Genomic DNA, 26,398 nt, shown 5'->3' on the forward strand with positions numbered 1-26,398 from the left:
GGGCTTCCGGTTCCCTCAGGACTGAAGGCCCATTCTACCAGGGCCGTGGGAGCGTCCTGGGCCTTGCGACACCAGGCTACGGCTCAGCAGATGTGTCAGGCAGCTACCTGGTCGAGCCTGCACACTTTCACGAAACACTATCAGATGCATACCTATGCTTCGGCAGATGCCAGCCTAGGTAGGCGAGTCCTTCAGGCGGCAGTTGCCCACCTGTAGGACGGAGCCGTTACGGCTCTATTATGAGGTATTATTACCCACCCAGGGACTGCTTTTGGACGTCCCAATTGTCTGGGTCTCCCAATTAGGAGCGACAAAGAAGAAGGGAATTTTGTTTACTTACCGTAAATTCCTTTTCTTCTAGCTCCAATTGGGAGACCCAGCACCCGCCCCTGTTTTTTGTATACACATGTTGTTCATGTTAAATGGTTTCAGTTCTCCGATATTCCTTCGGATTGAATTTACTTTAAACCAGTTTATAATTTTTTCCTCCTTCTGGCTTTTGCACCAAAACTGATGAGCCCGTAGCAGTACGGGGGGTGTATAGGCTGAAGGGGAGGGGCTTTACACTTTTCGTGTAATACTTTGTGTGGCCTCCGGAGGCATAGCTATACACCCAATTGTCTGGGTCTCCCAATTGGAGCTAGAAGAAAAGGAATTTACGGTAAGTAAACAAAATTCCCTTCTTTTCTGGCGACCGTTTGTTTGGCGAACGATTGGATGAGATTATTAAGGAATCCAAAGGAAAGGATTCCTCCTTACCCCAGGCCAAACCTAAGAGACCTCAACAGAGAAAAATCCAATCGAGATTTCGGTCCTTTCTTCCCTCCGCCAAGTCCCAATCCTCTTCGTCCAACAGGCCGGAGAAAGGCCAGAGGAACTCCTATGCGTGGCGATCCAAGTCACGCCCGCAAAAGGCCGCAGGAGGCACTGCCTCCAAGACGGCCTCCTCATGACTCTTGGCCTCCCCTGGCCGCATCCTCGGTCGGTGGCAGGCTCTCCCGCTTTGGCGTCGCCTGGTGGCCACATGTTCAAGACCGATGGGTGAGAGACATTCTGTCTCATGGTTACAGGATAGAGTTCAGCTCTCGTCCTGCGGCTCGCTTCTTCAGAACCTCTCCGCCCCCCGCTCAGGCCGACGCACTTTTTCAGGCAGTAGCCGCTCTAAAGATGGAAGGAGTTGTGATCCCCGTTCCCCTTCAGGAACGTGGTCGCGGATTTTACTCCAACTTGTTCGTGGTGCCAAAAAAGGACGGGTCATTCCGTCCCGTTCTGGACCTCAAGCTACTCAACAGACATGTGAAAACCAGACTGTTTCGGATGGAATCTCTCCGCTCGGTCATCGCCTCGATGTCACAAGGAGACTTCCTAGCATCGATCGACATCAAGGATGCTTATCTCCATGTACCGATCGCACCCGAACATCAACGTTTCCTGCGTTTCGCCATCGGGGACGAACACCTTCAGTTCGTGGCATTGCCTTTCGGCTTGGCGACAGCCCCACGGGTTTTCACCAAAGTCATGGCATCCGTTGTGGCGGTCCTGCATTCTCAGGGCCACTCGGTGATTCCTTACTTGGACGATCTCCTAGTCAGGGCCCCGTCTCGGGTGGCGTGTCAACAAAGTCTATCCGTTACTCTGGCGACTCTCCAGCAGTTCGGGTGGATCATCAACTTCCCGAAATCCAAGTTGACACCGACCCAATCACTGACGTACCTTGGGATGGAGTTTCATACCCAGCAAGCGTTAGTCAAGCTTCCGAGCGACAAACAGCTTTCTCTGCAGGCAGGGGTGCAATCCCTTCTTCGGAGTCAGTCACACCCCTTAAGGCGCCTCATGCACTTCCTGGGGAAGATGGTGGCAGCTATAGAGGCAGTCCCGTTCGCGCAATTCCATCTTCGGCCACTCCAATGGGACATTCTCCGCAAATGGGACAAGAGTGCGGCTTCCCTCGACAGGAACGTCTCTCTTTCCCTTGCAACCAAGACGTCACTTCAGTGGTGGCTCCTTCCCAATTCTCTGTCGCAGGGAAAATCCTTTCTACCCCCAACCTGGGCTGTGGTCACCACAGACGCGAGCCTGTCAGGTTGGGGAGCGGTTTTTCTCCACCACAGGGCTAAGGGAACCTGGACTCCGATAGTCATCCCTTCAGATCAATATACTGGAGATAAGGGCAGTCTATCCAGCCACCTATTGGCTTTTCATCGGTGGCTGGAGGGCAGGCAGATCCGTATCCAGTCGGACAACGCCACTGCCGTCGCCTACATCAACCACCAAGGCGGCACTCGCAGTCGTCTAGCCTTCCAGGAAGTCCAACGGATTTTGCAGTGGGTGGAAGCCACAGCCTCCACCATCTCCGCAGTTCACATCCCGGGCGTAGAAAACTGGGAAGCAGATTTTCTCAGTCGTCAGGGCATGGACGCGGGGGAATGGTCTCTGCACACAGACGTGTTTCGAGAGATCTGTCGCCGCTGGGGAACGCCGGACGTCGATCTCATGGCATCACGGCACAACAACAAGGTCCCGGCATTCATGGCACGGTCTCAGGATCACAGAGCTCTGGCGGCGGACGCGTTAGTCCAGGATTGGTCGCAGTTTCGACTGCCTTATGTGTTTCCTCCTCTGGCGATGCTGCCCAGAGTGCTACGCAAGATTAGGTCCGACTGCCGTCGCGCCATTCTCGTCGCTCCAGACTGGTCGAGGCGGTCGTGGTATCCGGATCTGTGGCATCTCACGGTGGGTCAACCGTGGGCGCTTCCAGACCGCCCAGACTTGCTGTCACAAGGCCCGTTTTTCCATCTGAATTTTGTGGCCCTCAACCTGACTGTGTGGCCATTGAGTCCTGGCTCCTAGCGTCTTCAGGGTTATCTCAGGATGTCATTGCCACCATGAGACAGGCCAGGAAGCCTACGTCCGCCAAGATCTATTACAGGTCTTGGCAAATCTTCCTATCCTGGTGCGCTAATAACGGTTTTCCTCCATGGCCGTTTGCCTTACCCACTTTTCTTTCTTTCCTTCAATCTGGAATGGACAAGGGTTTGTCACTCGGCTCTCTCAAGGGCCAAGTATCGGCGCTCTCCGTGTTTTTTCAAAAGTGTCTAGCCAGGCTTCCGCAGGTCCGCACGTTCCTGCAGGGAGTTTGCCACATAGTCCCACCTTACAAGCGTCCACTGGAACCCTGGGATCTTAACAGGGTTCTAACGGCTCTTCAGAAACCACCTTTCGAGCCGCTGCGGGATGTCTCTCTATCACGTCTTTCGCAGAAGGTGGCCTTCCTAGTGGCAGTCACATCACTTCGGAGAGTGTCTGAGCTCGCAGCGCTGTCATGCAAAGCCCCCTTCCTGGTGTTTCACCAGGATAAGGTGGTTCTGCGTCCGGTCCCGGAATTTCTCCCTAAGGTGGTATCTCCTTTTCATCTCAATCAGGATATCTCCTTGCCTTCATTTTGCCCTAATCCAATTCACCAGTGTGAAAAGGATTTGCACTCTTTGGATCTTGTGAGAGCACTCCGGCTCTACGTGTCTCGCACGGCGCCCCTGCGTCGTTCAGATGCGCTCTTTGTCCTTGTCGCTGGCCAGCATAAGGGCTCGCAGGCTTCCAAGTCAACCTTGGCTCGGTGGATCAAGGAACCGATTCTCGAAGCCTACCGTTCTTCTGGGCTTCCGCTTCCTACCATTCTACCAGAGCCGTGGGTGCGTCCTGGGCATTGCGGCACCGGGCTACGGCTCAGCAGGTGTGTCAGGCGGCTACCTGGTCTAGTCTGCACACTTTCACGAAACACTATCAGGTGCATACCTATGCTTCGGCAGACGCCAGTCTAGGTAGGCGAGTCCTTCAGGCGGCGGTTGCCCACCTGTAAGAGGGGGCCGTTTTTCGTCTCTTTTTATTGAGGTATTCTTTTACCCACCCAGGGACTGCTCTTGGACGTCCCAATTGTCTGGGTCTCCCTATGGAGCGACAAAGAAGAAGGGAATTTTGTTTACTTACCATAAATTCCTTTTCTTCTAGCTCCTATTGGGAGACCCAGCACCCGCCCCTGTTCCCTTCGGGCTGTTGTTCTTTTGTGTACACATGTTGTTCATGTTGAATTGTTCTTTTGGTTCATGGTTTCAGTTCTCCGAACATCCTTCGGATTGAATTTACCCTAGACCAATTTATAAGTTTCCTCCTTCCTGCTTTTGCACCAAAACTGAGGAGCCCGTGATCCACGGGAGGGTGTATAGGCAGAGGGGAGGGGTTACACTTTTTAAAGTGTAATACTTTGTGTGGCCTCCGGAGGCAGAAGCTATACACCCAATTGTCTGGGTCTCCCAATAGGAGCTAGAAGAAAAGGAATTTACGGTAAGTAAACAAAATTCCCTTCTTTTCTTTCACCACTGAGATAAAAGTATATTTGGTATCTACGAACTCGTCCTGACCTGGGGAATCCTAATATAACGTCAGGTTTTTTTTACCCTATAGTGAACATAGAGAAGAAAAAAAAAAAAAAAAAAGTATTGTGGAATTGTATTTTTTTTTTTTAATAGCAATTTCACCACACTTGTAATTTTTTCCCGTTTTCCAGTATATGGCAGAATGAATGGTGTCATCCAAAAGTGCAACTCGTCCCGCAAAAAAATAAGTCCTCACATGGCTATATTGACAGAAAACTAAAAAAAAAAAAAAAAAAGTTATGGCTCTTGGGGAAAAAACAGAAAATCACCAGGTGGTGAAGGGGTTAAGCATTATATTGTACCTATATCTGAACAGTATGGCTATGTATGTGCGCACTGAGCGTTTTTCTTTGCATTTTTGCGTGTTTGTCGGGTGCGTTTTTGGGCTCAAAACTGCATGACTTTGCTTCCACAGCAAAGTCTATGACTTTCCATTTTTGCTGTCCGCAGTTTTGTTTTTTTTTTGTTAAGCTGTGTTTTTGAGTTAAAAATGGACATGTCAATTCTTTCCTGTTTTTTACTGCGTTTTTCACCCATGCAATGCATTGGAAAAACGCAGCAAAACGCAGTGATCAAAAACGCAGCAAAACACAGCCAGAAACGCAGTGAAAACGCTGCGTTTTTACCGCAGCACGGTGGCTCAGTGGTTAGCACTGCAGTCTTGCAGCGCTGGGGTCCTGGGTTCAAATCCCACCAAGGACGCCATCTGCAAGGAGTTTGTATGTTCTCCCCGTGTTTGCAAGGGTTTCCTCCGGGTTCTCCGGTTTCCTCCCACACTCCAAAAAGATACTGATAAGGACTCTAGATTGTGAGCCCCAATGGGGACAGTGTTACCTTTGTATGTAAAGCGCTGTGGAATTAACAGCGCTATATAAATGAATAAATATTATATGATATTTTTTGTGGGTTTTTTTGCGTCCAAAAACACAGCGTTTTTGAGAAGTGCAAAAACATCATAGTGCACACACAGCCTAAGGCCCCGTCACACACAGAGATAAATCTTTGGCAGATCTGTGGTGGCAGTGAAATCATGGACATATTGTTCCATTTGTACACAGCCTCAAACCTGGCACTGATTGTCCACAATTTCACTGCAACCACAGATCTGCCGCAGATTTATCTCTGCGTGCCCACAATCATTGTTCACTGCGTTTTGGATACAGTTTATTTTCTCTTGAGTCCAAAACGCTGCATTGTACAGTACAAGCACAGTGGATGGGATTTCTCGAAACCCCATGCCCACTGTGCAGGTGCAGCCCGCAGCAAAAACTGACCAGTGGTGATGCTTTCCAAGCCGTAAGCATGTAAATTCTTTGCTGCGGAGCCGCAAGCGTTGTCCGTAGGGAGAACACAAGCGAGAGACTCCGGCGCTCCGAATCTTGATTGCAGTCTCCTGCAGAGGAGACTCGCGGCCCCGCAGGTCAGTACCCTTCTCGGCCAGGATTCAGCGGGTCCCGATCATGGGCACGTACCCTAAAGCTTTCAAAACTGCAGTCATGTCACCAGGTTAACGTAACCTAAAGGGATGGCTGAAGCATTGAAAACAAATTCAAGGGGTTGTCTGCTATTTTAGCTTAGCTGTTGCCTCTCCCAATTCCACCATACACATGAGTGCTTTACTTGGGCGAGCGTTCATGTGTTTCCCTTGGGGAGAAAGGAGAAAACCGCAGTCAGATAATTTCCATTCAAAACCAAAGGATCGGACTTTGATATTCCAACCAACCCGATCATTCCCTCCTTGTCCGGGAGTGTCGGGACCCCCCCATTATACATTAGACTGTCAGACGATCGCACCAAAATTGATACTCAGCACCCACGTCCTGATCATCGACTGGTTGTAAACCGTGTATATAGTCTGTATTAAAGCGCAAAGCTGCTGATCAATGGGAGTGCCGAATTTCGATTTTTCCTACCGATTTATGGATAAGTCATCAGAATCAATGTAGTGGACGCTACCCTTTAAAGTAGGTGCTGGAAATGGTATTCCATTCACAGGAGTCAGCAGGTACGTTTTGTGAAAGCAGAAGCCAATTACGTGTCTAAGATACATCATCCTTCCTAAAAAAAAAATAAATCCATTCAGCAAAGCATCTGGGTTGAAGCATCAGGAGATTTTGCAAGTGAGTAAAATCTTATTTATTATTTTATTTATTTTTTTCTTGCAGATATTTTGTGGAGGTCGTCTGAGCTATAGCTTGTTTGTTCAAACGTAATAAGAATATCTGTGTATATAAATAATCAAAATGTAGATGTAGTTGCATAATTATCTGTCTGTCTATGTAGCCATCGCATAGACCCATAATATAATTTAAAGTTGTATAGTCATGAAAGGGTTACCAAGAATGAGAACAGATGTACAACCGATGAAAGTCTCTTAATGATGAGAAAAAGTCTTATCAGTAGCTTCACACAGAAAGAATGTACAAGAAACAAACAATGTGCTGTGAGAAATTAAGGAGTGGAAAACTCCCTGTTTAGCTTCAAGATTATTCATGCATATTGTATAATTGGATCTATACAATACACAAGCTCAGTGGAAGACGCTGGCTGACAGAGAGAGCATGGCTGTGTGTTCATTGTCTTAGGCTACTTTCACACTTGCGTTCAGCACAGTCCGTCACTATGGAGAATAGCGCAGTCCGTTAACGCACTGCGCTATTCTCCATAGACTTGTATGGACGACGCACTGTAACGCAAGTGTCAGCGTTGCATCCGCTGGACGACGCAGCATCGTTATTTTGACGCTGCGCCGGGCGGATGGAACGCTGCATGTAACATTTTTTTGAGCAGCGGAAACCTTTATTTTTCACTGCGCATGCTCCTTTTTTTTTTTTTTTATCACAAACTTTATTTTATTTCTCGGTGGCTGAACGTTCAGCTGAGCGCTCGGCCGCCGGCATGTCAGGGCACTCAGCTGAGCGCTCGGCCGCCGGCATGTCCGGGCACTCAGCTGATCGCCCGGCCGCCGGCATGTCAGGGCACTCAGCTGAGCGCTCGGTCGCCGGCATGTCAGGGCACTCAGCTGAGCGCTCGGCCGCCGGCATGTCAGGGCACTCAGCTGATCGCCCGGCCGCCGACATGTCAGGGCACTCAGCTGAGCGCTCGGCCGCTGGCATGTCAGGGCACTCAGCTGAGCGCTCGGCCGCCGGCATGTCAGGGCACTCAGCTGATCGCCCGGCCGCCGACATGTCAGGGCACTCAGCTGAGCGCTCGGCCGCTGGCATGTCAGGGCACTCAGCTGATCGCCCGGCCGCCGGCATGTTATAGCGCTCAGCTGAGCACTCGGCCGCCGGCATGTGAGAGCGCTCGGCCGCCGGCTATTAAGAGCGATCAGCTGATCGTTCGCAATAGTCGGCTGCCGGTACTGTAAAGAAGAAAAAAAAAAAAATAACGCTTTCCGTTATTTTGTACGATCCGTAGCATTGCGTTGTGCCACTATATGCAACGCATCCGTTGCATCCGTCACACAACGCAATGCTACGGAAGCCGTCCAACGCAAGTGTGAAACTAGCCTTATACATTGATATGTTGGCACAGATATACAGCTAATACGACACCGTCTTTGGATATCCCAAACGGAGACTCCATTAGCAGTCTTCACCTAAATTCCTCCCTTGACAGTTTTATTTCCTCAACTCTTTTAATATTCTTTTATTTATTTTCCAGGAGCGTTTTTTATTTTTTTGTTTTTTTCTTCTTTCCATTATTGATCCTGGTAGTAAAATTACTGGAACATGTTTTCTTTGTTGCTCCATTGGGAGACCCAGACAATTGGGTGTATAGCTTCTGCCTCCGGAGGCCACACAAAGTATTACACTTTAAAAAGTGTAACCCCTCCCCTCTGCCTATACACCCTCCCGTGCATCACGGGCCCATCAGTTTTATGCTTTGTGTTGAAGGAGGCACACATTCACGCAAGCTCCACATTTTAGTCAGCAGCAGCTGCTGACTTTATCGGATGGAAGAAAAGAGGGCCCCAGGGCCCCCGGCATGCTCCCTTCTCACCCCACTATGGTCGGCGGTGCTGTTAAGGTTGAGGTACCCATTGCGGGTACAAAGGCTGGAGCCACATGCCGTTATCCTTCCCCATCCCTTAGTGGCTCTGGGAGAAGTGGGATCCTAACCGGTCACCATGCACTGGGACCGGGCTCCCTCCGCAGCCCCTGAGGGAATCTGACGGACAGGAGACTGGATATCATCAGGGACAGGCCCTGCTTCTCAGAGGTACTCTGTGTCCCCTTGGGGACGGCGCATAGAGCGCCTGTGTATCGGACGCTGCAGCAGCTGCTGTGTGTTTGGTGTCGCCGGGACTACCGCGCCGACCGCGCCTGTTTGCCGGCCACGCTTCTAAATTTAGTCCCCGGCTTCTGCGGCCTAGTACCGCATATTCCCGCCCCCGGGCCTGCCAGTCAGGGGTAAGGGCGGGACGCTAGACTGGACGTCAGTGGTGAGGGCTGGAGCATACTTAGTATCCTCCTCCCCCCTCACTGAGCACCGTGGGGCACCAGATTCCCGCACTTTCTGAGGCACGCCCACGGCTCCCTCCTCCTCTCAGAACGCTGGCAGCCATTGTTATCATCGCTGCTGCCGGAGGAGAACTTCAGACAGAGCTCCACAGCGCTGGGAGGCCCAGGCAGGGAATCTGGTGGACACACAACCGCTGAGGGCGGTCGGTAAGCCGCACCAGTTAAGGTGCTGGCTCCCCTGGGTGCCGAAGTGTATATATATATCCATATTGTGTATACATTTGCTCTGTTCGGCCGCATTATTTGCTTTGGCTATATACCCTCACTGATTGCTCTAAGAGGAGACAACAGCATGTCGTCTGCAAAAAGCAAGGGTGCCAAGGCACAGGCTTATTTTGCAACTTGTACCTCTTGTGCGGCTATGTTACCTGCAGGTTCCACCTACCCTCATTGTGTGCAATGCTCGGCCCCTGTGACACTCACTCAGCCGGAGCCTCAGGCACTGGTGGGACCCTCGGCCCAGGTAGAACCACCGGCTGTTACTGTCCAGGTGGCAGGGACAGAGTTTGCAGTGTTGGCTGAGAAACTTTCTGAGTCTCTTTCACAATCCATGGCTCAGTCTATGGACAGATGGTCTGCTAAGATACTAGAAGCTTTGCAGTCCAGACCGGTAACACAGGCCCCGGGCACTGTTGAATCATTGCCCCCAGGCCCCCCTCGGTCGGCGCAGCAAACTGCTCCTGGGGTGTCTCCTAGGTCCCACGGTGAGGACTCCGACACGGACCGCAGTCCCAGACCGGCTAAACGGGCTCGCTGGGAACTTCCCTCGACTTCATCACACTGCTCAGGGTCTCAGCATGAGGACTCTCTGGAGGATGAAGCGGAGGTGACAGATCAGGACTCTGATCCTGACGTTGCTCTCAATCTGGATACACCAGAAGGGGACGCCATAGTAAATGACCTTATAGCATCCATCAACCAGGTGCTAGAACTTTCTCCTCCAACTCCAATAATAGAGGAGTCAGCTTCACAGCAGGAGAAACACCAATTTAGGTTTCCCAAATGTACACGGAGTGAGTTTTTCGATCACTCCAACTTCAGAGATGCGGTCAAGAAGCACCGAGCATTTCCGGACAAGCGCTTTACTAAGCGCCTCAATGACACACGTTACCCCTTCCCCACTGAAGTAGTTAAGGGTTGGGCTCAGTGTCCCAAGGTGGATCCTCCAGTCTCCAGACTGGCGGCTAGATCTATAGTAGCAGTGGCAGATGGTTCATCGCTCAAAGATGCCACTGACAGGCAAATAGAGCTCCTCATGAAATCCATCTATGAAGCCATAGGCGCGTCTTTTGCTCCGGCATTCGCAGCCGTATGGGCACTCCAAGCTATCTCAGCTTGCCTGTCTGAGATTAATGCAGTCACACGTGCCTCTACTCCGCAGGTTGTGTCTTTAACCTCTCAGGCGTCGGCTTTTTCGTCCTACGCCATGAACGCTGTCCTGGACTCTGCGAGCCGTACAGCGGTAGCATCCGCCAATTCAGTGGCAGTCCGCAGGGCCATGTGGCTACGCGAATGGAAGGCAGACTCTGCTTCCAAGAAGTTCTTAACCGGTTTGCCATTTTCTGGCGACCGTCTGTTTGGCGAGCAATTGGATGAAATTATTAAACAATCCAAGGGAAAGGACTCGTCCTTACCCCAGTCCAAACCAAACAGACCTCAGCAACGGAAGATACAACCGAGGTTTTGGTCCTTTCGGCCCTCAGCCAGATCTCAATTCTCCACGTCCAACAGGCCACAGAAGGGCCAGAGGAACTCTGACTCATGGCGGTCTAAGTCACGTCCTAAAAAGACCGCCGGAGGAACCGCCCCCAAGGCGGCCTCCTCATGACTTTCGGCCTCCCCAAACCGCATCCTCTGTCGGTGGCAGGCTCTCCCGCTTTTGCGACGCCTGGTTGCCACATGTCCAAGACCGATGGGTGAGAGACATTCTGTCTCACGGTTACAGGATAGAGCTCAGCTCTCGTCCTCCGACTCGTTTCTTCAGAACATCTCCGCCCCCCGAGCGAGCCGATGCTCTTTTTCAGGCAGTGAACACTCTGAAGGCAGAAGGAGTGGTGATCCCTGTCCCCCTTCAAGAGCGTGGTCGCGGTTTTTACTCCAACTTGTTTGTGGTGCCAAAAAAGGACGGATCATTCCGTCCCGTTCTGGACCTCAAATTGTTCAACAGACACGTGAAAACCAGACGGTTCTGGATGGAATCTCTCCGCTCCGTCATCGCCTCGATGTCCCAAGGAGACTTCTTAGCATCAATCGACATCAGGGATGCTTATCTCCACGTACCGATTGCACCAGAGCATCAGCGCTTCCTGCGTTTCGCCATCGGAGACGAACACCTTCAGTTCGTGGCACTGCCTTTCGGCCTGGCGACAGCCCCACGGGTCTTCACCAAGGTCATGGCAACAGTGGTAGCAGTCCTTCACTCTCAGGGACACTCGGTGATCCCTTACTTAGACGATCTTCCAGTCAAGGCACCCTCCCGGGCGGCATGCCAACACAGCCTGAACACTGCTCTGGAGACTCTCCAGAGGTTCGGGTGGATCATCAATTTCCCAAAGTCAAAATTGACACCGACACAATCGCTGACTTACCTCGGGATGGAGTTTCATACTCTCTCAGCGATAGTGAAGCTACCGCTGGACAAACAGCGTTCACTACAGACAGGGGTGCAATCTCTCCTTCGAGCCCAGTCACACCCCCTGAGGCGCCTCATGCACTTCCTAGGGAAGATGGTGGCAGCAATGGAGGCAGTTCCATTTGCGCAGTTTCATCTGCGTCCACTCCAATGGGACATTCTACGCAAATGGGACAAGAGGTCGACGTCCCTCGACAAGAACATCTCACTCTCTCGGGCAGCCAAAGCCTCTCTTCAGTGGTGGCTTCTTCCCACTTCTTTGTCGAAGGGAAAATCCTTCCTGCCCCCATCCTGGGCTGTGGTCACGACGGACGCGAGTCTGTCAGGGTGGGGAGCGGTCTTCCTCCACCACAGGGCTCAGGGAACCTGGACTCCGGCAGAGTCCTCCCTTCAGATCAATGTTCTGGAAATAAGGGCAGTGTATCTAGCCCTAAAGGCGTTCCAGCGGTGGCTGGAGGGCAGGCAGATCCGAATTCAGTCGGACAACGCCACGGCGGTGGCGTACATCAACCACCAAGGCGGCACACGCAGTCGTCAAGCCTTCCAAGAAGTTCGGCGGATCCTGCTGTGGGTGGAAGCCACAGCCTCCACCATCTCCGCAGTTCACATCCCGGGCGTAGAAAACTGGGAAGCAGACTTTCTCAGTCGCCAGGGCATGGACGCAGGGGAATGGTCTCTTCACCCGGACGTGTTTCAAGAGATCTGCTGCCGCTGGGGAACGCCGGACGTCGACCCAATTACGTCCCGGCACAACAACAAGGTCCCGGCATTCATGGCACGGTCTCAAGATCACAGAGCTCTGGCGGCAGACGCATTAGTTCAGGATTGGTCGCAGTTTCGACTGCCTTATGTCTTTCCTCCTCTGGCACTGCTGCCCAGAGTGTTACGCAAGATCAGGTCCAACTGCCGCCGCGCCATCCTCATCGCCCCAGACTGGCCGAGGAGGTCGTGGTACCTGGATCTGTGGCATCTAACGGTGGGTCAACCGTGGGCACTACCAGACCGACCAGACTTGCTGTCTCAAGGGCCTTTTTTCCATCTGAATTCTGCGGCCCTCAACCTGACTGTGTGGCCATTGAGTCCTGGATCCTAGCGTCCTCAGGGTTATCTCAAGAGGTCATTGCCACTATGAGACAGGCCAGGAAACCGACGTCCGCCAAGATATACCACAGGACGTGGAGGATCTTCTTATCCTGGTGCTCTGATCAGGGTTTTACTCCCTGGCCGTTTGCCTTGCCCACTTTTCTGTCTTTCCTTCAATCCGGAATGGACAAGGGTTTGTCTCTCGGCTCTCTCAAGGGACAAGTATCGGCGCTTTCCGTGTTTTTTCAAAAGCGTCTAGCCAGGCTTCCGCAGGTCCGCACGTTCCTGCAGGGGGTTTGCCACATAGTTCCACCTTACAAGCGTCCGCTAGAACCCTGGGATCTGAACAGGGTGCTAACGGCCCTTCAGAAACCACCTTTCGAGCCGATGAGGGATGTTTCTCTTTCACGCCTTTCGCAGAAGGTGGTCTTCCTAGTGGCAGTCACGTCACTTCGGAGAGTGTCTGAGCTAGCAGCGCTGTCATGCAAAGCCCCCTTCCTGGTGTTTCACCAGGATAAGGTGGTTCTGCGTCCGGTCCCGGAATTTCTCCCTAAGGTGGTATCCCCTTTTCATCTCAATCAGGATATCTCCTTACCTTCTTTTTGTCCTAATCCAGTTCACCAATGTGAAAAGGATTTGCACTTGTTAGATCTCGTGAGAGCACTCAGACTCTACATTTCTTGTACGGCGCCCCTGCGCCGTTCTGATGCGCTCTTTGTCCTCGTCGCTGGCCAGCGTAAAGGGTCGCAGGCTTCCAAGTCAACCCTGGCTCGGTGGATCAAGGAACCGATTCTTGAAGCCTACCGTTCGTCTGGACTTCCGGTTCCTACAGGGCTGAAAGCCCATTCTACCAGAGCCGTAGGTGCGTCCTGGGCATTGCGGCACCAGGCTACGGCTCAGCAGGTGTGTCAGGCGGCTACCTGGTCGAGTCTGCACACTTTCACAAAACACTATCAGGTGCATACCTATGCTTCAGCGGATGCCAGTCTAGGTAGGCAGATCCTTCAGGCGGCGATTGCCCACCTGTAAGAGGGGGTCGTTTTTACGGCTCTCTTAATAGAGGTATTCTTTACCCACCCAGGGACTGCTTTTGGACGTCCCAATTGTCTGGGTCTCCCAATGGAGCGACAAAGAAGAAGGGAATTTTGTTTACTTACCGTAAATTCCTTTTCTTCTAGCTCCTATTGGGAGACCCAGCACCCGCCCCTGTTCCCTTCGGGCTGTTGTTCTTTTGTGTACACATGTTGTTCATGTTGAATTGTTCTTTGGTTCATGGTTTCAGTTCTCCGAACATCCTTCGGATTGAGTTTACCTTAGACCAATTTATAAGTTTCCTCCTTCCTGCTTTGGCACCAAAACTGATGGGCCCGTGATGCACGGGAGGGTGTATAGGCAGAGGGGAGGGGTTACACTTTTTAAAGTGTAATACTTTGTGTGGCCTCCGGAGGCAGAAGCTATACACCCAATTGTCTGGGTCTCCCAATAGGAGCTAGAAGAAAAGGAATTTACGGTAAGTAAACAAAATTCCCTTCTTTCAGCAAATCTCAGGACGAGCACAGGAGCCAAGAGGAGCAACTTGTGCATGAAATCGAATACGGAAAGAAGAGGATGTCTGAAGTCAACGAAGAGCTGAACAGCACGGTCATCGAGCTCCAGAACGCCCGAATCGATTACCACGAAGGAAGCCGTCAGAGGAGGAAAACCGAAATCCTCGAGAGCATGAAGAGAATGTATCCTGATGCCGTGGTAAGAAAAGCTCAGTTATAACTTTTTGCAATTATCGGTGTCAGGAAAACATGGCTGCCTTCTTTCCAAATGAGGCCACGAATAGGTTCTGTCCGATTTTTGCTCCTTTTGAAGAAGTGGTGGTGGTCAAGTCCTAGGTACCCTGAACGTAGGGTCCACAGCCGTGACAGACGGACACAGTGATCCTCTCTGTACCGTGTACTGCAGCCCGCACCAAACCTGCCCTTATTCCTTGTCGTGGCCCTGAGATGTGGAAGCTTGCTATTGTGTATAGGTGTCAGTGTTAATAAAAGTCCCGTCTAATTGTAACTATTTTTTTTTTCAGTATGGCAGATTATTTGAGCTGTGTCATCCAATCCACAAAAAATATCAACTCGCCGTCACCAAAGTGTTTGGCAAATATATGAACGCCATCGTCGTTTCTGCCGAGAAGGTGGCAAGAGACTGCATCCGGTTCCTTAAAGAGGAGAGGGCCGAGCCAGAGACCTTCCTTTCCTTGGACTACCTGGAGGTAAGTGTTAACATCAAATAAGATAGCAATATAACGTGACTATAATAGTGTGTCGCCCAGGGAACGGGGTACTCGGTCCCGGGCGGTTGCAAATGGGAATGTCACTCTAATGGCCGTTGCCCGGTCCCGTGCCCCTGGCCCTCTTTTGTAAGAGGAGGTATTTACAGGGGGGGATAAGAGTTAATGTGCATGTGATGCCACCTGCGGGTTGCGGTTAGGGTGTAGAACCGCCGCTGCTGAATGTGGGTACTCCCAGAGCTGGTGGTGGTTGCAGCAATGATGTTGGGCCCTCCACAGGTAGGGCCGTGCCTGGGAGATGTAAAGGCAATAATGGAGACTACACCAGGTTGTAATGAACAGTCTCTACTCACTCAGACCCAGGGATTGCTGGTTCAGGTCCCAGGAGTATCAGTGCCAATGTAGTGACCCAGGTTGCTCTGTCCCCGGCACTCTCTGTTGGTTGGGTCCCCGTAGCGTGGAGCGTTTGGGGCCCTACTGTCCTTTTTGGGGTACAGTCTCCTCCGTACGACGGGCAGTGCTGACCCTGTGAGGAGGTAAGTGTCCGAACCCCGATCCTAGTTTACTGCTGATGCCCCCAGATTATTTGGTTTGGTGAAGTCCATGAAGGTGTCCTCACCGGGCAGGTATTTATCAAGCCGTGTAAAACTGTCGCCTGATCAAGGGCCCTGTGCCCCGTGCGTGCTCCTGTCCCAGCAGTATCTCCGGTACCTAACCTGGCGACCTCTCTCCTGTGCCCCGGTTCTCCGTTACACGGATCCAACTTAGGCACGTCTGCACACCTCTGTGTGCCACATTTCTCTCTGACCCCTCCCACCAGGCTGGCTAATCCCGGGACTCGTTCCTACCCATAGGCGACTATCTCCTTACTTGGTTAACCCTCTATGCCCAGTGTGGAGTTGAGAACTAGGATTTTTAGGTGTGCTTTGGTGGTATCGGCACTGGTACTCCAGGTCCCAGGGGGCAGGTCCTGCATCCCCAAGAGGATGCAGTTCCTTGTAGTGCCCTGAGTGGCTCGGGGGCGCTACAATAGCGATAGAACTGATGTCCCTTTTGTCTATCTTCAGATAAAGCCGATCAATGAAAAGCTAAGAGAAGTAAAAGGTGCAAAAATGATGATCGATGTGGTGCAGTGCTCCAGCGCCTCACTAAAAAAAGTGATTCAGTTTGTGTGCGGCAACGGGCTGGTATGCGAGACTGTAAAAGAAGCGAAACACATTGCGTTTGATGGACCGCAAAGGCACAAAGTAAGTGGTCAAAAAGTTGCTTAAAAATAAAAATCCTTAAAGGGGATTACAAAAATTCCTTAACCCCTTCAGCCCCCGGGCACTTTCCGTTTTTGCGTTTTTGTTTTTTGCTCCCCTTCTTCCGAGAGGCGTAACTTTTTTATTTTTCCATCAATCTTGCCATATGAGGGCTTGTTTTTTGCGGGACGAGTTGTACTTTTAAATGAAACCATAAGTTTTACCATATAGTGTACTGGAAAACGGCAAAAAAAATCCAAGTGCGGAAAAATTGCAAAAAAAGTGGGATTGTACAATAGTTTTTGGGATATTTTATTCACCGTGTTCACTATATGGTAAAACTGATGTGTGGGTATGATGCCTCAGGTCGGTGCGAGTTTATAGACACCAAACATGTATAGGTTTACTTGTATCTAAGGGGTTAAAAAAAATTCACAAGCTTGTCCGAAAAACGTGGCGCACGTTTTGCGCCATTTTCCAAAACCCGTAGCGTTCTCATTTTTCAGGATCTGAGGCTCAGTGATGGCTTATTTTTTGCGTCTTGACCTGACGTTCTTAACGGTACCATTTTTGCGCAGATGCTACGTTTTGATCGCCTGTTATTGCATTTTGCGCAAAATTTGCGGCGACCAAAAAATGTAATTTTGGCGTTTGGAATTTTTTTGCCGCTACGCCGTTTACTGATCAGATTCATTGATTTTATATTTTGATAGATCAGGCATTTCTGAACGCGGCGATACCAAATATGTGTGTATTTTTTATTTTTTTAACCCTTTAATTTTCAATGGGGTGAAAGGGGGGTGATTTGAACTTTTAGGTTTTTTTATTTTTTTTTAATTTTTTAAAACTTTTTTTTTTACTTTTTTTTTTTATTTTACTAGTCCCCCTAGGGGGCTATTGCGATCAGCAATCCGATCGCTCTGCACTATCTGCAGATCTCAGCTACAGAGCTGAGAACTGCAGATTTGCTGCTTCACTTTCAATGCCGGCTGTATTCCGGCATTGAGAGGAAGTGACTCATGTTAGCCACAGGCGTCATCACATGACCCTGTGCTACCATGGCAACCGCCGAAAGTCACGTGATCATGTCACGTGACTTCCGGCGGGGGCGGGGTAAGTCACTGTCATGGCGGCGCCCATATACATATCGCTGCCAAGACTTTGGCAGCGAAATGTAAGGGGTTAATGGCCGCGGGTGGAAGCGATTCCACCCGCGGCTAGCAGGCACACATATCAGCTGTTGATAACAGCTGATATGTGCGCGTCTCGCCGCCTGCCGGCGGCAGGGGGCGGGGCTTACCGGAACACGATCCATGACGTATCTAGTACGTCATGGGTCGTTAAGGGGTTAAAGGTACAGCCATGCTCTACTACCTGAACTGAGCTTGGAGAGATGGTAGTGCACACCCAGCACAGATTTCATGATTAGGCTGGATTCACACGATCGTATGGCATCCGATGCGATATGCTAGTGACCCTCGGCGCCCGCTGTGCTCACGATGTGAGCCGAGTGTCATACAACTGGGATCCGATCTTGCAATCAGATCACAGCTGCTGAGGAGAGGGAGGGATTAATCTCCCCATATCATCCATTATCAGCTGATTTGATTATCGCACTGCACTCGGATGTCATCCAAGTGCAGTCCGATGTTTCACTCGCACCCATAGACTTGTGTGGGTGCGAGGGACACGTCTCTCGCTGACAATCGCATCATGCTGCGACTTTTCGCTCATCCAGAATCTGGATGAGAAAAAAGCTAATCATCTGCTCTCCCTTATTGAATAACATTGGTCCGAGTGCAATGCAAGATTTTCTCGCATTGCACTCGTCTGAGTCATGCGCTTGTGTGAGCGTACCCTAAGAATGGGACCCATGCACAGTATTTGCAAGGCGGTAGAGCATATAGGAGACTTTTTCCTGGACAATTTCTTTAATCCCAAATGATGTTTACGTTTCCAGACCGTTTCTCTGGATGGAACTTTATTCATGAAATCCGGTGTGATATCCGGAGGGTCAAGCGATTTGCGCAATAAAGCGAAACGCTGGGATGAGAAAGAGATAAACGAGTTAAAAGAGAAGAAAGATTGTCTGATGAGTGAGCTGAAGGTAAGTGCATTATGGCAGTTTTAACTCTTTTTGTTTCTTTATTTATTGTTTTTTATTTATTTTTTTCTTTTTAACTTAGGAACTAATGAAAATAAAGAGGAAGGAGAGCGACTTAAAACAGCTGCAGGCGCAGCTACAGGGAACGCAGACGCGTCTCAAGTATTCCCAAAACGAGCTTGAAAACATTAAGAAGAAACAGCTCGGGACCTGCGCTGCAGTAATAAAACACTACCAATGTTTCAATTTATGTATAATAGTGATTAAAATATGTTTTGCATGCTGTGTTTATTGAGGGGGAGGTATTGAGGGGGAGGGAGACACAGATGACCATGGGTGCCCTATTGCTACCACGAGGCGGTGGGGTTGACGCAGAAAACTATGGGTGCCCTATTGCTACCACAAGACGGTGGGGTTGAAGCAGAAGACCATGGGTGCCCTATTGCTACCACAAGGCGGTGGGGTTGAAGCAGAAGACCATGGGTGCCCTATTGCTACCACAAGGCGGTGGGGTTGAAGCAGAAGACCATAGGTGCTCTATTGCTACCACGAGGCGGTGGGGTTGACGCAGATGACCATGGGTGCCCTATTGCTACCACGAGACGGTGGGGTTGAAGCAGAAGACCATGGGTACCCTATTCCTACCACGAGACGGTGGGGTTGAAGCAGAAGACCATGGGTGCCCTATTGCTACCACGAGGCGGTGGGATTGACGCAGATCACCATGGGTACCCTATTGCTACCACGAGGCGGTGTGGTTGACGCAGAAGACCATGGATGCCCAATTGCTACCACAAGGCGGTAGAGTTGACGCAGAAGACCATGGGTGCCCAATTGCTACCACGAGGCGGTAGAGTTGACGCAGAAGATGGTTGTCTAATTGCTATTACAAGGCAGTGGTGTTGATGCAGAAGACCATGGGTGCCCAATTGCTACCACGAGGCGGTAGAGTTGACGCAGAAGACCATGGATGCCCTATTGCTACCACGAGGGGATGGACAAGTGTTAGCTCCTGGTATTCAGGCTGTGATCCTTCTACGGACAGAGAACTAAGCAGTGTGTTAATAAGGAGTAGAAGAAGCCAGGAAACAGAATATAATTGTTGATGATTGGACCTGAAAAATTGAAGTTATGCAATAAAAAGTAGATGCACGAAACAACAACAGGATTTTACAGATCCATAATAAGAAATGCTGTTTCCTCTCTTGTATCAGAGGACACAGGAGACTGGGATGATCTAAAGCAGTGTCTGGGGACAGATAACCGACCAGTTCTCTACACCAGAGGTTCCCAACTCCAGTCCTCAAGGCACACCAACAGTGCATGTTTTCAGGATTTCCTTAGTATTGCACAGGTGATAATTTAATCACCTGCAAAGGAGCTGAATCCAACACCCATGCAATGCTAAAGAAATCCTGAAAACATGCACTGTTGGTGTGCCTTGAGGACTGGAGTTGGGAACCTCTGCTCTACACGACTAGGAGAAGCATCCAAGGCTGTTAAGCATGCATCGGAGAAAAGACCCCCTCCCCAAAAGTACACTTAAGGAGCAGAGACCTTTCTTATACCACCCTCCGTAGCTATAGGAAAATGTGTCAGGATTTGCGGTTGCACAAATAGCCTTACACGTGGCCATCCTAATCCGTTGAACGATTGGAGCTTCAGACGCCGTCCACATGACGAAAGAAGAGTCTAAGCTGTGAAAGATGTTTCAAAAATCCATATTACATGAAAAGCATTCCCTAGGATGAGACGGAGATTCGGGAAAAATATAGTTCAGATAGACTCAAGAAAAAAAGGGGAAATGGAAGCATCATCTACCTAACAAGTAGAATGTAGAGTGACCCCAAAAAAATTCCACCGGAGACCCTGGATGCTGTAATACAGCCACCAAAAACAGAGAGCAACTTTCCAGGATCTGAAGAGAAGAGGCAAACACATGGCTTCTTGTAGAGAGACTTGAGGAGACTTGAGGCTATGCATGGGAGAAAAGGTTCTCGCGTCAGGATAGAAGATGGAGAAAGCCAGTCCTTGCTCTAAAAGCAAATTTAGGCCCTCACGGAAGGAGACAATATTTTTAGACTCGAAATTGGATAAATCCAAATTCTGGTGGAAGACCAAAGCAATCCTAGCAAACAACGTCCCTTTGACAAAGCGTAAGATCTCATGTATGGGGCTCATACTGGGAAATTGAAACGTAATAAGTAAAACTCAAAGTCTAGGTTCCCCACCAGGTCCCATGACTGGCAACTTTAAGAAATTCTTTACTTGGATTTTGAAGAGGTTTTTTTTTCGGGAGTCTGATATTAATTTGTTAATAACCAAGATGTGGAACCTGAGAGGAGCCACACTATGGAATGCTACTTAAAGTAATCAACTGGTTGGTGTCAATAATGTGCTGTGGGTCCCAACTTGACTGTATCGGCCGACTAGCTACGGAGAGAATGTCCTGCTTGTAGGGAAGATAAAGAATTTGTCCATAGAGCCAGGATAATGCTTGAAAGTACCATCTTTAATATCATAGAGTAAAACACTGCTCAAATATACAACAATAAAGTGCCAGTGCAGACAAAAAAGGATTAGATCTCACCCAATAATGAACATCGTGAAGGACCGATCCATGTGGCAGGAGTAAGGCAGCGTAGGATACAGCTGATATACTACCTATCCTCTTTCATGCCCTGAATACCTCTTGTCCTAACAAGGATAGCACCTAATTTTTGGCTATAATAATATATACTGTAACCCTACAAAGTACCGTATCTCCCAACACTTTTCAGCCTCACTAAAGAGGCTTCCTCAAAGGAGGTACATGAAATGAGAGAAGATATCCTGTAGATACCAAGGGGTATAGATCTGGGCCATGCAGTGGCAGAGTTCCCTTAGAAAGATGTTCAGAATGCTGCCCTTTCCTCATAGACATGGAAGTAGAGTGTCCCATACAGACTTCCCATATGGGGTACAGTATATATACTGGAGTACTGCCCTTGTTAGGGTGGGATTTATATAGAAATAGGAAGATACAGTGAGGCTGGAGATAGATCTCGGTCGGTGGCCAGAATTGTCTGCAGAATCGAGGGAATATGATAAATTGAGCAGGAGACGTGCTGTGCTTAGTAAGGACTACGTGGTCTGACATGGCAAAGGACATCATGCCCAGGAGGATTATTTGGATGGAAATTATGAAAAAAAGATTTTTAGATGATTAAAAGGCCAACAAAGCATTCAGAACGGGAAAGAACCATCTTCAGAATAGTGGCCAAGTATTGTAACACGAATGGGATGAGCATCCCTTAGAAGACTTGGGGAGCAGTCTTCAAACTGAAGAAGAGCGCCACAAACTGATAGATTGAAATGTAAAGGAGATGGATCCAGCTTATTGACATGTGGTATTGTTCTCCACGGTCGAGGAAAGGTGCTTCAGAATTGTCAAACCCAATGAAAGGCTCAATCATCAAGATCAAGACATGCTCATATGTTGATGGTGAAAGGTCCAGTCCCAAAGGTGGAAATGGCTGCAAAATGCTGTTGAAAAAAGGGGTCAAGTAAGACAGAATTTGAGGTCTGGACTTAAGAGTGGTCAGACCTTGTGGAGTGTGCCAGCCAGGAAAATAAGGAGGTTTCCAGGGAATCAGTCGATGGAGATGACAAAAAAGGGTATCCAGGCATCACAACGAAGGACTCTGACCACCTGTTTGCAAGAGTCTTGCGCCCATGATGGATGTTTGCCAAGAGAAGAACCATGAGGGATGTTTGCCAAGAGAAGAGTCTTGCGCCCAAAAGAGAGGTTTGTCATGGAAAATAATTTGCGCTCATGAGGGAGGTTTGCCAAGAGAGGAGTCTTGTGGAAGAACTCGCTAGGGTAGAAGATAGATTCCCGAGGAAGGAAGATGGAAAAAGGATGGCTGAGGAGTTAGGGAATTGGCATGGGGCCATATACAGCATACCCCATCTTTATTCTCCTTTATTTGGCTTCCCTAAAAAACATTGATGAGTCCTACTCCCTCAGTCGATCTAAAATCCGACACGTAGAGATACAAAGGTACACTTGGACAGTTCTCTACATGGCAACCCAGCTGATATTGCACATGGGTCCTCCCCTATTGAGACTTCAGCACAATACTCGCTGGGCATCAGTTGCCTCAGTATCGGTAGCCCTACTGCCGTTTTCGGTGTGGACTGCAGAGTGAGCTCCAAAACCTCTTTAATGTTCTTTGTCAGTGTCCTACCTTTGTTTTCTTCTTTCCCTCACGTTCTAATATTCTTCCTATGCAGGAAAGATCCAGGCTGGAAAGTGAGTCCTCCAACATAGCGTCTCAGATCACAATGGTGAAGGAGGAGCTCGAAAGGAGAATAATCGAAATAGAGGAACTTCAAGAACAAATGAATAAGGTAGTCAAAGTAGTGTCTGTATGAGGACATGGTCGGCTTTACTCTGTCTTCGGAGGGAACATTTTTTGGATCAAATGTGTGGGTCAAGCTAAAGTGGAAAACCATATTATACATTCTTACAATAGATGTAAATATATGGTCATTTGGCTTTTTTTAATGTTAAGGTGGAGGATAAAGTGTTCAGAACTTTCTGTGAAGAGATTGGAGTGTCTAACATCCGGGATTATGAGGAGGAATATCTGAAGCAGCATCAAGAAACTGATAAAAAGAGGTATTATTTTTTATTTTTTTTTGTTGTTGAAATTATATATTGGCACCTTTTAAAGGGGCTGGGGACTTAGATATCGATCACCTAGCTTAAAGATAGGTCTTCAATACCAGATCCACACCTGTCACTCCTACCGATCAGACGTAGCTGATTGTGTAGTGGCCGTTTTGTGGTCTTTGAGGCTCTGTTTATTTCAATAGGAGCTGACCTATATTTCCTAAGAACGATGGAGTTGCAGTGTTACATCTCTGTACATTGTGTACATACTCGTGGCACTGAGGAACCTGCTATCAGCTCACCATAGGGGGTTCTGGGTATCAAACCTCTCTCCAAACGCAATATCAAATATGTGGTCCACACCCACTGATTTTGGCTGGTCATGTAATGTGTGAGGGTATCTTTGCACTTGAAGGATTGGGCATGTTGGATTTCAACATGCCTGATCATTTCTTCTCATGGGAAATAGGTGTGCCTGGCAGCAGATAATTTCATTTTTCCCATTGAGACCACATAGAGAGATCATGTTTATGGGAAGACAGGTGAGGTATACTCTTACTCTTAGTTAATGCAAGGAAAACCAAATCTGTGCCATCCGCTTGTTACGCATTGAAATGAAAAACATTAAGTACATTTCTTTGTCGCTCCATTGGGAGACCCAGACAATTGGGTGTATAGCTATGCCTCCGGAGGCCACACAAAGTATTACACTAAAAGTGTAAAGCCCCTCCCCTTCTGCCTATACACCCCCCGTGCTCACGGGCTCCTCAGTTTTTATGCTTTGTGCGAAGGAGGCAGACATCCACGCATAGCTCCACAGCTTGGTCGGCAGCAGCTGCTGACCAGGTCGGATGGAAGAAAAGAGGGCCCATAACAGGGCCCCCAGCATGCTCCCTTCTCACCCCACTTTGTCGGCGGTGTTGTTAAGGTTGAGGTACCCATTGCGGGTACACAGGCAGGAGCCACATGCTGTTTTCCTTCCCCATCCCTTAGGGCTCTGGGTGAAGTGGGATCCAGGATCGGTCTCCAGGCACATGAGACCGTGCTCCCTCCGCAGCCCCTGGGAATCTGCAGGATAAGAGCTGAGTATCGTCAGGGACAAGGCCCTGCTACTATGAGGTACTCTGTGTCCCCGTGGGGACCGCGCATGGAGCGCTGGTGCCAGACACATTACAGCACTGCTGGGTGTGTTAGTGCGCCGGACATGGAGCGCTTGTGCCAGACACTTTCCAGCACGGCTGGGTGTGTTAGTGCGCCGGACATGCAGCGCCTGGGCCAGACACTTTCCAGCACTGCTGGGTGTGTTAGTGCGCCGGACATGGAGCGCTTGTGCCAGACACTTTCCAGCACGGCTGGGTGTGTTAGTGCGCCGGACATGGAGCGCTTGTGCCAGACACTTTCCAGCACTGCTGGGTGTTTTAGTGCGCCGGACATGGAGCGCTAGTGCCAGACACTTTCCAGCACGGCTGGGTTTGTTAGTGCGCCGGACATGGAGCCCTTGTGCCAGACACTTTCCAGCACTGCTGGGTGTGTTTGTGCGCCGGGGGACTACCGCGCGGCCGCGCTTATTGCCGGCCGCGCTTATAACTTTAGTCCCCGGCTTCTGCGGCCTAGTGTCGTTCTTTCCCGCCCACAGGCCTGCCAGTCAGGGGAGGGGCGGGACGCTGCACGGATCGTCAGCGGAGAGCTGGAGCATACATTAGTATCCTCCTCCCCCCTCACTCAGTACAGTGGGGCACTGGATTCCCGCACTTTTCTTGGGCACGCCCACGATCTCCTCCTCCCCACAGAACGCCGGCAGCCATTCCTGTCAGCGATTCAGACGCTGGAGAGGAGAGACAACACAGGGAGACCCAGGCAGGGAATCCGGTGACCACACAACTGCTTTGAGCGGTCGGTAAGCAGCACCTATGGTGCTGGCCCCACTGAGTACCGAAGTGTATATATATATATAGGCTTATAGGCTATACATTGCACTGTACGGTCGCTCTGTTGATTTTTGGCTATATACCCTCCTGGTTGTTCTCAGAGGAGACAACATGTCATCTGCAAAAAGCAAGGGTGCCAAAGCACAGGCGTACTTTGCAACTTGTACCTCATGTACAGCTGTACTACCGGCAGGTTCCACTGACCCTCATTGTGTGCAATGCTCGGCCCCTGTGGCACTTACTCAGCCGGAGCCTCTGCGACTGGTGGCCCAGGTGGATCCACCTGCTACCACTGTCCAGGTGACAGGGACGGAGTTTGCAGTCTTTGCTGACAAACTGTCTGAGACTATGGATAAATGGTCTGCTAAAATACTGGAAGCATTGCAGTCCAGACCGGTGATTCAGGCCCCGGGCTCTATCCAATCCTTGACCCCTGGTCCCCCTCAATTGGAAAAGCAAAGTGCCCCTGGGGTGACCCATGGGTCCCGGGGTGAGGTCTCTGACACGGACCGCAGTCCCAGGCCGACCAAGCGGGGTCGCTGGGAAAATCCCTCCACCTCATCACACTGTTCAGGGTCCCAGCAGGGGGACTCTCTGGAGGATGAAGCGGAGGTATCAGATCAGGATTCTGATCCTGAAGCCGCTCTCAACCTAGATACGCCTGAAGGTGACGCAGTAGTGAATGACCTTATAGCGACTATCAATCAGGTGTTGGATATTTCTCCCCCAGCTCCTACAATTGAGGAGTCTGCTTCTCAGGAGAAATTCCGTTTCAGGTTTCCAAAGCGTACATTAAATATGTTTCTGGATCACTCTGACTTCAGAGAGGCAATCCAGAAAAACCGAGACTGTCCAGACAAGCGTTTTTCCAAGCGTCTTAAGGACACACGTTATCCCTTCCCCCCCGAGGTTGTCAAGGGCTGGACTCCGTGTCCTAAGGTGGATCCTCCAATCTCCAGACTGGCGGCTAGATCCATAGTTGCAGTGGAAGATGGGGCTTCACTCAAAGATGCCACTGACAGACAGATGGAACTATGGTTGAAATCCATCTATGAAGCTATAGGCGCGTCTTTTGCCCCAGCATTCGCTGCCGTATGGGCACTCCAAGCTATCTCAGCTGGTCAGGCGCAGATTAATGCAGTAACACGTACATCTGCCCCGCAAGTGGTGTCCTTAACCAATCAGGCGTCGGCGTTTGCGTCCTACGCCATTAATGCTATCCTGGACTCTGCGAGCCGTACGGCGGTGGCATCCGCCAACTCGGTGGTACTCCGCAGGGCCATGTGGCTACGTGAATGGAAGGCAGACTCTGCTTCCAAAAAGTTCTTAACCGGTTTGCCATTGGCTGGCGACCGCTTGTTTGGTGAGCGATTGGATGAAATCATTAAACAATCCAAGGGAAAGGATTCATCCTTACCCCAGTCCAAACCAAACAGACCTCAACCACGGAAGGTACAATCGAGGTTTCGGTCCTTTCGGACCGCGGGCAGATCTCAATTTTCCTCGTCCAAAAGGCCTC

The 26,398-nt window shown here is 50.0% G+C and overlaps 1 protein-coding gene across 2 annotated transcripts in view; it reads left to right on the forward strand.

Moving 5' to 3' along the window:
• SMC1B (structural maintenance of chromosomes 1B) overlaps positions 1-26,398 on the forward strand; it is a 293,721-nt gene that overhangs the window by 138,816 nt on the left and 128,507 nt on the right. For both annotated transcript variants that reach the window (XM_075344204.1, XM_075344205.1), the window contains 7 exons: positions 14,210-14,417; positions 14,743-14,928; positions 16,014-16,193; positions 18,151-18,297; positions 18,377-18,514; positions 22,570-22,686; positions 22,851-22,957. In XM_075344204.1, the coding sequence (XP_075200319.1) occupies positions 14,210-14,417; positions 14,743-14,928; positions 16,014-16,193; positions 18,151-18,297; positions 18,377-18,514; positions 22,570-22,686; positions 22,851-22,957 (1,083 nt within the window). The remainder of the gene's footprint in view (positions 1-14,209; positions 14,418-14,742; positions 14,929-16,013; positions 16,194-18,150; positions 18,298-18,376; positions 18,515-22,569; positions 22,687-22,850; positions 22,958-26,398) is intronic.

This window comes from Anomaloglossus baeobatrachus, chromosome 4 (genome assembly GCF_048569485.1).
Source record: "Anomaloglossus baeobatrachus isolate aAnoBae1 chromosome 4, aAnoBae1.hap1, whole genome shotgun sequence".
Taxonomy (NCBI): domain Eukaryota; kingdom Metazoa; phylum Chordata; class Amphibia; order Anura; family Aromobatidae; genus Anomaloglossus; species Anomaloglossus baeobatrachus.